The 15,464-nt window shown below is 34.1% G+C and overlaps 1 protein-coding gene across 1 annotated transcript; it reads left to right on the forward strand.

The window, feature by feature from the left end:
* The first annotated feature begins 947 nt into the window (after positions 1-947).
* Positions 948-15,371, forward strand: LOC106080066 (uncharacterized). The gene is made up of 5 exons (XM_056014525.1): positions 948-1,087; positions 1,436-1,778; positions 8,390-8,551; positions 9,544-9,696; positions 10,051-15,371. The coding sequence occupies exons 2-5, from the start codon at positions 1,556-1,558 to the stop codon at positions 10,287-10,289; spliced, it is 777 nt and encodes a 258-aa protein (XP_055870500.1). The 5' UTR covers positions 948-1,087; positions 1,436-1,555; the 3' UTR covers positions 10,290-15,371.
* Positions 15,372-15,464: the final 93 nt, after the last annotated feature.

Below are 15,464 nucleotides of genomic sequence, written 5' to 3' on the forward strand. Positions count from 1 at the left end.
AATTATTTATTTATAGTCGACAAAAAATCCGCAATATAACACACTTTTCTTATATATACTGATATTTCTAAAGTTCTAAATGTGTAAAGGGCAGCGGTACTGGCGTAGACATTGCACATCAAAGAATTCCCCAGTTGACCCCGTTAAAGGAACTACAAAGAATTGTGTTTCCTTTTTACGACTCCTGATCCAGGCAGTAAGAGAATTGAGATCATGATTTAGTAATAAATAACTCGGTCACGCGACCCTAACGTTCGTACACCTCGTATATGAGAGTTGTCTTTTCATTAATCTAATTTTAGTAAATTATTATTTTTAAACATTTCAAGTCCTCTACTGCTCTGGTAGCACTGCCAGAATCGAACTTCGTCAAAGAAGAATCACAAATTCACTGTAGTCTATGAGACTTTTGTTATTATAATAATTATTTATTCAGTGTTAACTTTCTTCCTTTTCATCAAGACTCTACGTCATAAATTATTGGTCCATAGTTTTGAAGACATGATAGTCAGTGCTGACCTAATCATGTTTGCTGGAATAGATCATGAACTGAATTTTTAGCGACACATATACCATGTTTGCAATACACATGACGAATAGGCCTACAACAATTTATGTAATTTTAACTTTCGTATTTATAAATGAATATCACATTTTTTTTATCTGTTGTAAATAAATTACAGCCTTATTTGTTAAAATAAATTATTCAGATTGCAACGCATTCATTTGATATAGACTCAAGACCTGAACTGTCTTTGGGCGTCTTTGCGTAGCCAGACAAACCGTTTAGAATTTAAACAAAAATGTTGGCACATAGGCTCTTACACAAGCCTAGCTACAAGATCTTTTTAGCTACCATCTGGTAGGCACAACGCAGGGAGATTCGTACCGCCTCCTAGATAACCTCTGCCCTTTGCATCAAGCTAGGTGGAGCGATACCCACCTAAATTCCTGCCACCGTTAGCTGTTTGTCTTGTGGGAGTAGATTCTAGATTTTTTTTTTTTTTTTTTTTGTTCGTGGAGTTTCCTCACTCTCTAGTTTAGGCTTGTGAGCTTTGGTTCAATTTCATGGGGATATTTTTTAAAGGTGCACACCGAATTCTTCAATTATATTTGAGGCCAGCATTATCAGTAGCTTTTTTAGTAATTGTGTTTTAAATGTGGGTCTAATAATAGTCTAGACACATCTAGATCAGTATTTGGAAGGGCCTAATAGATCTAAATCGCAAGTCACATTAGTTCATACAATGCGGTGTAGGCCTATATTGAATAACTAGTGATTAGAGCCTAGATCTATAAATTATGTAGCTCTGGTTTTGTTTTGGACAGAAGCAAAGCCTGGGTTTAATGATTTAGTGTTAGGGGGCATACGTTGCATAGATATTTGTGTGTGTATGTGTGTATCTAGAAGTCTAGATCTCTATATTTAAATTAGAAGTATTGCTCGAATTAATATTAGACCTAACAAAACATTGGATGGTAATCAAGTTCTCACAGCCTTGATTTTCAAAGATAGGGGTCTAACACATCCCTCCTTCAAACTTTTTGTCTAAAAATGGAACAAGGAAAACTGTTCAATTTGGTGGGAGCCATGTTAATCGTCTTCGCTACAGCGCTTCATATCGTCTGCTTGGTTACTCCACACTTCTCAGAAGCAGACTGTCACGATGTATTCAGAGATAAAGTTTGGCAGAAATTACGTCACAGTGTCTCGGACCCAGGCAACATTTCCTCGTCAACAGAGCCGGTAACTGAGAATGGACTCAATAGATCCACAGGTGAGATTATTGGCTGTTTGTGTGGTGACATCATGAGAGTTCAATTAGCTAGAGGGGGGATAACATCACCAATGTTTCCCGTTTACAGAAAAGGAACCGCTCCATTCTCCCCTCCCCATGGATATAAATGGAGTTAGTGATTGAGTAATTTAAAAAAGATATTGGTAATAAAAAGAGATGAAGCGTTAAGTGACGTATCAAGGTTCCGTGGGCTTGGACTCAAGAATAGGATGATGGGCCCATTTGGCCATTTCTTGTAAATGAGGGAGGCAGAATCCAAATCGGGCCATAGTTGGTTTTTTTTAACATTTCAATACAAATAGTGCCTTTTGCATGCAAGAGCTCTACTGTCATAATAATAGGACCCATAGACATAGATATATAGGCCTATATAGATCTATATGTAATATGTCTATGAATGGGACCATTTCATTATTTCCTGTTCGTATTAACAAACAAGTATATATTTTTATAAAATACTTTTAAAAAAAAGTATACTCATTGATGGATTGCCTAACTACTAATAAATTAATAATAAACGTTAAAATACAAGAAAAGTAATTTTTTCCTCCACTTTGAAAAAGGTGACGGTACGCAGTACCGGTGCGTACCGTCACAAAAAAAAAACAAAAAAAAAAACAATACTGATCTAGACTAACTATAATTGATTTATGCAAAAGGAATTATATTGTGTTTTTTTTTCTTCTGCATCTTGAGTTTTCCAATCTCCCACACATGCGTGGGGCGAAACACTGGATCGAATTACTTCTACAGTCTCAATTTGTTAAATGACATATTTCATTAAACAACTCCGGTTGGCTCTGAGATTCGTTTAGAATTAGATCTTGCTTTTTAACGCTATCAATGTATGCAAAAATAATGCAGCTAACTAATGCAACACGTTCTGCATAGATCGCGGAATCCTTCTAAAGGCCAATAGGCCTATCACGTTTGATAGAGCTATGGACTGCAAAAGACTATAACACTATACTTTGGCTATAGCATACACCTTTCGCGTGTCATTTTTAGATATATGAGTGCAGGTGTTTGTTTCAGTACAAATTCTTGTATTTCAACAAGTAAACCAATACCGTATTACTAAACCAATAATAATTATCTAAAATATTTTTTTTAAAGTAAACACAAACATAATTCTATGTAGTAGAATTCTTTAAATGTATTCACCATTTCGTTTGTATTGAATTTTATTATTATTATTTTAATCACTTACAAATCCAACACGTTAGTAAGTAATAAACACTGTATTGACAATTTAGGAGTTATCCCCCCTTTAAACATTAAATATGAATGCATCTATAAATGTTTACATCGATTTGTTATTTCGCGTTATTGTATGTAGGATTAGCCGGTATGGACAGTATAGAGGGACTTCTTATGGTCCGACAGTTACGCTGGGTAGGACACGTATCCCGTATGGGAGACAAACGTATGCCAAAGGCAGTCTTCTTTGGTGAGCTAAAAGGTGGTCGACGTAACAGAGGCGCCCCACGGAAACGCTTCAAAGACCAGCTTAGGCGTCAACTTTCCTTGGCTGACATAGAAGAGAGCACCTGGTTGCATGCAGCTTCAGAACGAGACAGCTGGAGGTCACTCACGAAGGCCGCAGAATACACTTTTGAGACCAAAAGAAAATCCGCTGCCGAGGACAAACGCAGACGGCGAAAAGAAAATCTAAATCGACCACCTGCGGACAATGGCTATGCTTGACCTGGATGTGGCAAAATATGTAGGTCACAGCTGGGGCTGCGCAGCCATGGGAAATACTGCATTCCTCACTAATCTTCGGACTCGAAGACAAGCCTTATTATCATTATGTAGGATGACCAGAAGCCTGCACATTCAAAGGAGGACATAATAAAGTACAATCTTAAAAAAGAACAAAAGACACAAACTTTTAAACTGGGCCTAGTGTTCAATGAAACATGCCAAAAAAAACAAACAAAAGGTTGCAAAATTACTTTTAATACGTTTTCTTATGATATCAATCAAACCAAAGCTTTTGAAGTAGTTTATCCTTCATGCAAACCATAGACCATGATGAATATAAGGACACCACTGTACATGAGGTTGTAGAACAAAAGTGTCGTCGATCTTTGGGCGCCGTTGAGCCTACCCAGCTCTATCTTATCTTATATAATACAGACGTTACTTCAAAAAAGAAGATGATTACGTCCTACGCGTCATGCATTTAGTCAATTGGGAACCTGACATTTAGTTGGGGAAAGGTAAAGGTGGTTGGTCGTTGTGCTGGCCACAATAACACCCTCGTTAATCGTGGGTTACAGAAACAGTTGATATTGACAAGGGAAACTGTATTATATAAGATAAGATAAGAAACTTTTTTTTTCAGTTGGGTATTGTGGTAAAAATAAAATCTTAAATTAGGCTAAGTCTTGTGAAGAAAATAAGATTAAATCTTTAATTAAGTCTTGTAAAGAAAGTAAGATTAAATCTTAATTTGGGTCTTGTGGGGAAATATGAATAAGAATTTTAGATTTACAAAATAGAAATGTGTATGAAGAAGCAAGAGTGAAGTGCAGACGTTAAATCTGACAGAATTGTTTTCATTCACTTATTTATCACAAAGCTTATATCAACTCACTCTGTCGATATCTGTATGGTAAAAAGTTTGTACACTTACGTCTCCGACACCCAATCTCAGATCAAGCTGAAATTTTGCACAGTTATCTTTTTTTACCTGAATCAATTTAAAAATTAACCAATTAGTTAATTAACTATTGTTAATTAATTATTTTGAATGGCATTTGGAACAAGGGAAAGAAATAGTACTTGACTTAAGTGGTTGTTGTTGTTGTTGTTGTGTTCCACGACAATTCGTTCACGACTTTTCGTTCACGCGACTATTCGTTCACCAGACATTTCGTTCACCCGACAATCGTTCACGCGACATATCGCTCACAGACTATTCGCTCACAGACAACTTGTTCACCGACAACTTGTTCACCGACAGTTGGTTCACGACAAATCGTTCACGCGACTATTCGTTCACGGCACGGACAAATTGTTCACAGACAAATCGTTCACTGTACAGTAACATATTGTTAATATTATATATTCTCGTCGCATGTTTAATTTATTTACATTAAAACTTTTTTAGCTATTATTTCCATATGCAAAAAATTTCTAGAGATCAGGTCTAATCCGAGTTTATTTAATTTCGTTGTTGTTGTTGTTGTTGATATTTTGTTAATGAGGACAGTATGTGATAAAAATTATACTTAAAAATTTAAAAAGAGATCTTACAAGCTAGCTGAAAAATTTAAACGGGCCCTCACTTTACTGTAGGTAACATTTTTACTTTCACCTTTAATATACCTTTACACCCCCCTTCTTTTTTTTTTCATCTACCGGGAATCTACCTATTCATCTGGATACTCTAGTTAACACCTAGTGGAGTGCTAGTCAGACTGGCTCCTCTGGAAGTAATAAAACTTTATTGGACATTGCGGCCTATACACATGTTCAATCTGTTAACATTGAAAATATCTACTAGACACTAGTATAGTACTTTCCATCAAGTTTAAAAGGAGTTCTATTTTATTTTTATTTTAGTTAACTTGTTTCAATGTGACCACCCATTGGCAGACTAATTTGATTGCTTGGACTCAATAACAAATTTATTGAAACAATTTTATTTTGTTGTATTGCGATAAATTATAATTTTTTGATAGGGAACAAAAATATTTCCTAGTGTTGTATATGTAATTAATTTTTTTTTCCTTAGATGTCTTAATTGATAAGTATTAACCTTAGATCTGTATCTAGTATGTGACGTTCAGAGTTGATCAGTGAAACCATATATTGTACCAAATCTAGTACCATTGTTAAAAATCTAAATTATCCCTCGTAAAAACACTGAAAGGATTGTGGAAAAAATACTAGTGTGTCTGAGCTAGCCAGGAAAACCAGTGACTTGGCAGAATGCATGACGCGTAGGACGTAATCATCTTCTTTTTTGAAGAAACGTCTGTATTATATAAGATAAAATTTGTTTTTGTTAATAAGATATCAATAAAATGGGTATGTTAATTAAATATCTGGATCGCTATTAAGAAGATAAGCAAATATGGATAGGTCAAACAAGACTACATGATGGACATGAGTGTAAAAGAAGGCCTACATGTTGAAAGTAAAAATGTTACCTATAGTAAAGTGAGGTCCAATTTAAATTTTTCAGCTTGCTTGTAAGATCTCTTTTTTTCTTTTAAGTATAATTTTGTATCACATAGGGGCCTACTGTCCTCGTTAACAAAATATTAACAACAAACAAACAAAAATTTACAAAGAATTTCGGATCAGGCCCAATCTCTAGCGATTTTTTTTTGTTTTTGGAAATATCCAGTGAACGATTTGTCGGTGAACAAGTTGTCTGTGAGCGAATAGTCCGTGAGCGAATAGTCGCGTGAACGAATTGTCGGGTGAACGAAATGTCTGGTGAACGAATAGTCGCGTGAACGAAAAGTCGTGAACGATTTGTCGGTGAACGTAATGTCAGTGAACGAATTGTCGTGTCCCCTTGTTGTTGTTATTGGTTGTTAGTAACTAATAGGCTTAAACTTGAAAAGCTTGAATAACTTCCTTGTGTGCAATACTAAATATAATTTTATTTATAATAATTAATTTAGACAAAATCAACTTGTGATACAATGAGATAAATGTGGAAGACTTTAGTAATACTCAGAAAGACACAAAGATAAAGACGCATTCCTCTTTCCATATGCTAGGACAAAACGCATGACGCTTAGGACCTAATCATCATCGTTTTTGAAGTAACGTGTACTGTATTATAAAAGATAAGATAAGAATATATTTTGGAGGCCTCGGGAGGGGGTGGGGGTCTTCAAATATATGAAAATTATATAGGCCTACAATTAAAATAATATTTTTACTAAAAGCTAGTTTATCTGATCGGATAATTTGAGTAATAATAAACTCGCCCCTCACTATTGTTTAATATGTCTATTATGGGCTATTCTATATCGACTTAAACCATAGATTTGAAAGCATTCTTCATTTGGATATTCCCGACTGGGTATTGAACTTTTTGCGTGTGGACAAATCAGGTCACAATCACAGATGAATCCATATTAATAATGGAGCAGCTTTTTGAGATATCCACAAATGAACTAGGATACCACAAACTCTGGCTAAAAAAAAAACACTGACTAGAAATTTGTGTTCGTTAAGATCTGCGGTTGAAAATTACAAACATTGAGTTAGACATGAAATCTCATTTGAGTCATCTTGTTAAAATTGTATTTTAAACAAAGATTTATTATCTCAATAAACAATGCGATTTTTTTTTCATTTGTAACTTAAATACTTTTGTAGCTTTTACACTTAATGGTCCGTTTGGACTATATGAGGTCCCCGGTTCCAAAAAGTTTGAGAACCTGTGGCCTAGCTGACCGATTAAATAATTTAAAAGGTAATTTTGAATATGCGTCCTGCAAAAGAAGTATGAAAACTAAGGGACCTTATGGTCGTGTTTGATCTCAGAGCAGTAGTGTTCTAGACATTTTCATTGTCTCCCTTGATAAAACGTTCCTAAAGAGAACAGACGACAGATCGCAAGATCTGAAAGGGGAACTTACTTCTTGATTAAGACTTTCACCAAGTAATAGCTAGTTGTTTGATCATATATCTACCTCGTATGTAAGGTCATAATTTAATGCATATTCCTTCAATTTAATTAAAGGGAAATAAAACATAAAAAGTCACATCAACAATAAGTGGACATTGGATCTATATTAAGTATACCACATTATTGAAAATATTGCATGTGATGAGGATATCTAAGAAACGATCATTGAATGTCATTGATTTCTAGTCTATTTCCACTACACTCTTCTGTAAAGGAGAATTAGTTGCTCCTTAAATTCACAGTATTGGTGGTAATTATTGTTGAATACATAAAAAAAAAACAAAGGCAAGAATTGGGCCATAGACTTAAAATACAAGTGATTTGTGACACTATCTTGGAAAAAGCAGTTCACAACAAGGGACACATAACTAGCAACAACAATGGAACACATGTAAATATATCAACATATGTAGGCTTACATTGGAGGAACATTTTTGATTTTCCCTTTAATTTTGCCTCAATCCAGGTAATAAAAAAAAATGATTAAATGAATGCCAATGGGAGAAAGCCTTTCCTCTACTCAAAGGGTCTCAATGAGCTCTGTTATAGACTTTTGATTCAAGACAAAGTTCATCGTACTAGTTCATACATTTCAAACAATGGGGATATGTAAAGTCATTGGTTTCTTTGGCCATCTCTTTATTAAAGTGTCACAAAGGCAAGCTCAACATTAAACCGCCTTTATTTCCCCACCGTATGTTTGGTATCCATTAGAATCAAATGGACTCAGTGACCGGTATGTCCTAAAGATCATGAGGTTCTAAATCCCAGACTTCATCATGACTTGAACTTGAGACCCCATGGTTTGGAAGCTAAACTCTTTACTACTCAACCACCATGCCCCACTAAATACATACAAAAATTTTCAAAAAATGTGAAATGTCTATAACTGTTTTGAATATTATTGGTTTTCTTTTGTTACCAGGACAGGATTATGAGTTCTATATCGATAAGATCAACTTTGGATTGTGGGAGCTGTGTTTCCTGTTTGTCAGACAAGGGGCAGAAGTAGATATTTGTACAAAGTGGTCAAGTGAAACTATTTATAACTCTGACACAAAAGATTTGGATTCTATTGGATCAAAAGGTCAGAATTTTCTAATTTTAAAGTTTAATTTAAAAAAATAGTGTTTAATTGAAACCAGATTTTGAAACAAGAAAAAATAATACTTCAACCTTGAGCTGTGATTAGAAATGAAAATGAGCCAAGCTTTTAAACTACCGATATCAAATAATAACATCAGAATGATGAACTTTAAACTTGATCTAGATGTAAGTGTAGAATGTAAACTACATAATTTAATAGTGTTTATACATTTCTTTAAGTTGTGTTAGTAAATCTTGTTTTGTTATGAAGTATAAGTTCTAATAAAAAAAAATACAATAATTTAATTAAAATAATCAAAATTTATACTCTAACCAAAATAATTTACAAAAGAATTGTAAAAGTAAAATCATTTAAGTTTTTGTATTACATGTTTTGGATGTTCCTTCAGAATTGAAGATTATTACATCCTAACCTAGAGGGATGGCAGCGGACAAGGTTTGAACCAGGGACCATCAATACAACAGTTCAGAGTGTATACCACCTGACTCATTATCTAGTCCAGAGTACCTAATTCAATATATATATATATACATACAGTGCTTTTTTTGTAAACAAAATAGGTGCTGGTACTCAGTAGTTGATTGCCTAAATACTAAAAATTAATAATATACATTAAAATACAAGAAAAGTAATAATTTTTTCGGATAGGTGCCGGTACGCCATACTGGTGCGTACCGTCACAAAAAAAGCCCTGTGTATATATGTCAATGAGTTCAAATAAGTAGGCCTATTATTACCATTCATTAAATAAATCTGTACCTGTCTTCATACTTCTCATATTACTAAAGAAAACAGATTATATACAAAAAAATACTACAGGTCTTGAGAAATCCACTATTCTCTCTGGTCTGCCCTAAGACTTGTAGTATATTTGAACCAACTTCTCTCTTTCCATACAGCAATGGCAAATGTATTCATCAAAAACTAATCAGTAGAATTTTAAAGGTAAATATTATTTTTATGTCTGTCAGGATGGACAAGGGCAGCCCAGGCAATGGCCATTATTGGAACTTTAATGGCCTTTATGGGAATAACATTGGCCATAGTTAACATGCTGGTGAAAAGTAAGGGAGACCGCCAGCGTCTTATACACATTTTCATAGCATCTGGCTGCTTTGCGACAGGTAGGATTAAACTGCATGACCTTTAATGACCTGCTGATTTACAAAAAAAAATATTTTAACACTGTGAAGACAAAAATAAAAAAAATACAAAAAGAGTTATTTCCCATTTTTTAAAGCCAATTACATTTTTTGAAACAAGAAATTCTTTACATCCAAAATAACCAAAGCTTTTTAAGAGTCCGCTAACTCATAGAGTGTAGACTATAAGATGCTATCATGAACGATAGTATCTGATTTATAGTGTTCTATTCATAAATCAGAAACTGTGTGAACCACACAATTTAACACTGGTTCAGTAAAACAAAGGTTATGAAAATTTGCATTTTTCTAATGAAATTCTTTGCAATTTTGCAGGTGGTTTCCTTTTGCTTGGAAATTTCATCGTAGCTGCTAATTACAAGGATGCAATAGTGCTGCCAGATGATCCAGGCGTTTACCCTCCACTAGTGCAGTTCCAGGAAATACTCAGAGACCACTCCTTCCTTAGCTGGGGTTTTGCTCTTGATGTGGTGGCTTTTGCCCTGTCCATGCTTGCTGGCGTTGCCCATTTGATTGGAGGCAGGATAGTGAATATTGAAAATGGAATTGTGTAAGCTATAAAGTTTGACAGCGAGTGATTTGTTTATATATATATATATATATATATATATATATATATATATATTACTTATATGGAACTCTGATTATAAAGAAATGCAGCATTTCTGGTTGAAATGCAGGAACCATCTCAGATTGAATGAAATGCAGGATTGACAAGAACTATCTCTGATAAGAAAGAGATGCAGGATCTATCTCTAATTAGAAAGAGATGCAGGAACTATCTCTAATTAGAAAGAGGTGCAGGAACTATCTATGATTAGATGAAATGCAGAGGTGTACAGTGATTGGTTGTTAACAAATTTCAAAAGAGCACTAATCAAAACTGGTTGGATTTTTTTTTATTGAATTTCTAAAATTAAAAATTTTATAGAATTTACATATTAAAGCAGCTAAAATTGACTTCCAAAGAATTAGCTTTCAATTTGCTTTTTAAAACTTTCATTGACTCAAGGAACTTTGTAATATTTTGACATGTATTTATTTTAACACAGAGGACTTGAACACTTCTGTACTTCAGTTTTTGAATTGGTAAAAGGATGATTCTAGTTGTGATTTTTGTTTTTGAAGTAGTTAGTAATGATCATTCCAAATGGTTGTTTGAAAACTTGCTTGTACATTGTAGCATACTCTTTGTGTGTTGAAATTCTGTAGACTTTTTCTTTTAGTAAGACTTTGAAGTCTTGAAGTTTTGAAGATTTAATACTGTTAGACATTTACATATAAACTCATCCAGGAAAATCTTTTTCTTGCTTTACAATCTTATCTTAGACTTTGCTTTAAAAGAGAAAATAATAATGTCCTAAGCATATTGCATTGAGTTTATTTTTAGATTGTATATTTGCAGCGCAAGGACATGGTTGTATGTTGTTGATAAGTAATGACAAGATTATTCAATATGATGACAGTTTTTCTGTACCCTTTAAAAATAGTTTGGACATTGCTAGAAGGTGGAAAGAGGTAGTATTTAAAGACTTGCAGATTCAGTTTTGAGAGAGATCTGCGACTAGAGTAAATGAATTTAATTTTTTTTTTGTATTGTACATTTATGTAGTGTGTATATTATTTAAGTGATTCCAAGTTCCAGAAAAAAAAGCTTTGTATTTATTTGATTGAAGATTTCAGTTTTGAATTTATACTTTGAAGTAGTATCTCCAGCATCACAATATTGATTGAGAATTCTGAAATTGTCTAATAGAGAGAACTATACAAAATTAGAACATCAGAAATGCATTGTCTGTTCAACACAATCTCTTGGTAACATCAACCAAGACATCTCGACAATCAGCCTCAAAAGAATCTTGTCATCTGGCACTTAAACATATCATCACATGTATCTGTGTTAATCTAGTTAAACTCTGCTTAGTCGTTGGTTTTCTTGACTGATTCATGCAACCCATTCCATGCTCTAATAGCACTAGAGAAGAATCAGCACTTGTACAAATAAGTCCTAGAATATGGGATAAGAAATGTGTCTTTCTGAATATTTCTTAGGTTACTAGCATTTTCATTTAGGCTGCAACCCTATTTTTATGCAGAACTAAGCAAGTACACATGAATGATAATGTGGGACTACCTTAACAACTTAAAGGTGGGAGGAGGTTTACATAAAATAGGAAGGCTTTTTAAAACAATGACTCAGTGAAGAAAGACAATAATTATCAATAGATCTCATCTGAGAAAAAGAATTAGGTATTACTCTCATCTGAATAATAATAAGGCTTGTCTTGAAGTCTGAAGATTAGTGAGGAATGCAGTATTTCCGTGGCTGCGCAGCCCCAGCTGTGGCCTACATATTTTGCCACTTCCAGGGCAAGCATAACTTGTCCGCAGGTGGTTGATTTAGAATTTCTTTTTGCCGTCAGCGTCTGTCCTTGGCAGCAGATTTTCTTTTGGTCTCAAATGTGTATCCTGCGGCCTTCGTGAATGACCTCCAGCTGTCTCGTTCTGAGACCGCATTCTGCCAGGTGCTCTCTTCTATGTCAGCATTTCCGTGGGGCACCTCTGTTATGTCAACCACCTTTTAGCTCACCAAAAAAGACTGCCTTTGGCATACGTTCGTCTCTCATACGGGATTTGTGTCCTGCCCAGCGTAACTGACGGACCATAAGAAGTCCCTCTATACTGTCCATACTGGTGTTTGCAAGGACATCGCTGTTTGTAGTGTGGTCTTGCCACCGTATGTCCATGATTTGAGCACAAGCATCTTTGGTGAAAGCGTTCATCTGAAAGTGAAAACATAAATTAAAAGACATCAATTTATACAAAATAAATTTTATTAATTTTTTTTTTACTTTATAATTACTAAAGACTTGAAATATTCTTTCTGCATTGTATTACATTTGTTAATACCATGTTGGTTTGTATATTACTTAATGGCTTGCTGTGTTATATATTATATGATATATCTCTATTCATTATATTTATACAAGGAATGTTTTGACCTTATAATCATTTTGATTTTCAAATTATTTGTTTTACCTTTTTTTAAAATTTATTTGTAAACTTGTGAATACTATGCAGTTTGAAAAATATACAGATGTATTATACATTAAATAGTTTATACTTTGCTTTCTTAATATCTTTCATTTTTTTAAATATACAAATTTTACACATCTTCAATGATGTGGCGACTTGTTGGTAAAGTGCATGAATTATAAACTAAGGATCTTAGGTTTTATTTTGGTTGTCACTGTCATTTTTCATATCAGAATATTGGGATATTCTTGTAACAAACAAACAAGACTTTTGTTCAGAAAGTAAAACTATTCCATTGTTGTTCTGGCCAAATGACAGCATTGTTAACTATTAACCCTGTTTACCCACTAAATGTACTATTTTTTGTTGCATTGAGAGCTAGGTCTTGAAGGGAAACTTTTTTTTTTTGTATTAAAAAATTTGACTCCAAATGAAGTTGTTTAAAAATGTCTTTGTATGTTATAAGTTATATTTTTTTAAGACTTTGGTTTACTTAAGTTTTTTTCTTATCTATTTACAACCCTCTCTTATACAATATAAACTTTTATATAGTTCAGTTTCTTAAACTTTGATGGACAATCAAAAGTGAAAGTAAATTTCATTAAAGTTTTTTTTTTGTTTGTAAAATGTTTTACATGTTTCGGATGTTCCTTCAGAGTTGAAGATAGTTTACTTCCTAGTCCAAACCTCCCGCGGGACAACAGGGGATGGGAGCGGGCAGGGTTTGAACTCTGGACCATCAATAAATCCAAATGACAATTTAATAACATAGACTCTATTGAAACAAATACAAATATAATCCACTTCATGAGTTGGTTGTGTTTTTAAGGAAGAAAAAGAATACATTTACTCATATTCATCACCTAAATACATCTTTTTTTATTTAACATCTTTGTTATTTAATGAAGTTACAGAGTTCTTGGGCATGAAAGAAGCTTAGATCTACAAAGTTTTATTTTTATAAATTATAGTAAAGATTAGATATTTGACAGAGGGGTTTCTGGGATCTTCAGAAAATATATGAAACATTGGCAGATTTATCACCTCTATGGTACTGAACTACAAACTCTCACAATGTATTCAAATAATTTGTAAGCATGACACTGCTCTCAACTTTGCATTCAAAGAACAGCGTCCTAAAAATCTAAGTTGATATGATTTTATTAGGAACTAGAAGATTTATATTTGACCTGGTGAATTAATACCAAATATAGTTCGTCCATCGTGGTTCCATGATGACCACTTTCGCCATCCAGGAGGCTGAGGGCTTTGCACTGGGTTTTTTTGCCTCCTCATATGGCTGGCGAGACCTATGTGAGCCCAGAATGTTCGGCTGCACACTGGGCAGGTTATCATTGGCCTTGCTTTTCTTCTGCCAGCGCTGTTCTCTTTTCCTCAGCAATTTGTGCGCCAGTTTTCACAGCGCGACTCCATGATGCTCTGTCATGTGCTTCTGTCTCCCAGGTGGCTGGGTTTATGCTGAACGCTTTCAGAGAAGCTTTGAGGGTGTCCCTGAAGCATTTTCTTTGTCCGCCTTGTGAGCAGTTTCCTTCCCTTAATCAATACAAATACTAAGTAGACAAAGGAAGTGTCCACCATTAAATCATTTTTATTTTTTCTTGCAAGAAGAAGTTGGGAGGAGAGATTTAACTACATTTAGTGTTTTATTATATATTTTATTACATTACTTGTAAGGGGAACGGGAGTGCTCTTTAAATAAATCCTCTTGGATTTTCAAGTAAATTTTAATTTTAAAAAACAATTTCAGAACTCTTACTCTTTACTTGGAAAGCTTATTTTGAATCATTTTGATGTATAGACTAAAAAAGTTTTAAGAAAATAATACAATATTTTCTCATAAATGTAACAAAAGTTTCCAATTAGTTGCAATAAAAAGGGGCCCTTACTGAAGACAGGTGCAGATGACTAAAGCATAATTAGACCCTTGGCAGAAAACAGTTATGTCTGTCTAACCTATGCCAAAATATGCAGGTCCCAACTGGGTTTGCATGGTCATGTGAAAATCTGTACTCATCCTTAATATTTGAAATTGAAGACAATGCCCTATTATTATTTGTTTGTTATCAGGGTTATAAAATTAATTCAATAAACTTGTTTTAACCGAAGTCTTCTTTAAAACAATGCCTCTTATTAGTATTATCACTATGATGTGCTACGATAAATATGCACAACCCAAATCGCAGTGAGAATTCATTCAACAAAGCATAGTAGAAACAGGTTGGTTACCAACTGCTGGAGACATTGCATGTTACTTAATCTCTTTTTGATGATTGTAACCAACTATCAATGTTCACAGCATCTGAATCATCACAGCTATTGCTTCATCATAGTATTGAAAACTTCTCGTCTAGTCAACTACTAAAAGTCAAATCAGTTTCAGCATTTGTAGAACAAGCCTAGCAGTGTAAACATAACAAAATTCTGCTAAGTCGCCCCTGCTTATACACATTACTTTTACCTTTGTGAAAGAAGAGCATTTTGATATGAGATCTAGTAGTTTTATATTAGACTTGAGTGAATCAGAAGACTTAGGATGCACAAGTGGAATGGTCCACTTTTTGATGGGGGGGGGGGGGGGGGGGGGGGGGAGATAAAGTTAATTTCATGTTTTTATAGCATACGTTTTCCGAATATGTCATGGACTAGTAAAATGACCAACCACCTTTCCTTCC

Source organism: Biomphalaria glabrata, chromosome 16 (assembly GCF_947242115.1).
Source record: "Biomphalaria glabrata chromosome 16, xgBioGlab47.1, whole genome shotgun sequence".
Taxonomy (NCBI): domain Eukaryota; kingdom Metazoa; phylum Mollusca; class Gastropoda; family Planorbidae; genus Biomphalaria; species Biomphalaria glabrata.

Excerpts from the sequence above, each read along its gene's own strand:
- LOC106080066 (XM_056014525.1), top strand. The coding sequence starts at position 1,556 with ATGGAACAAGGAAAACTGTTCAATTTGGTGGGAGCCATGTTAATCGTC. Across the intron at positions 1,779-8,389 it reads TGGACTCAATAGATCCACAG|GACAGGATTATGAGTTCTAT; the intron begins GTGAGATTATTG and ends TTTTGTTACCAG. Across the intron at positions 9,697-10,050 it reads ATCTGGCTGCTTTGCGACAG|GTGGTTTCCTTTTGCTTGGA; the intron begins GTAGGATTAAAC and ends GCAATTTTGCAG.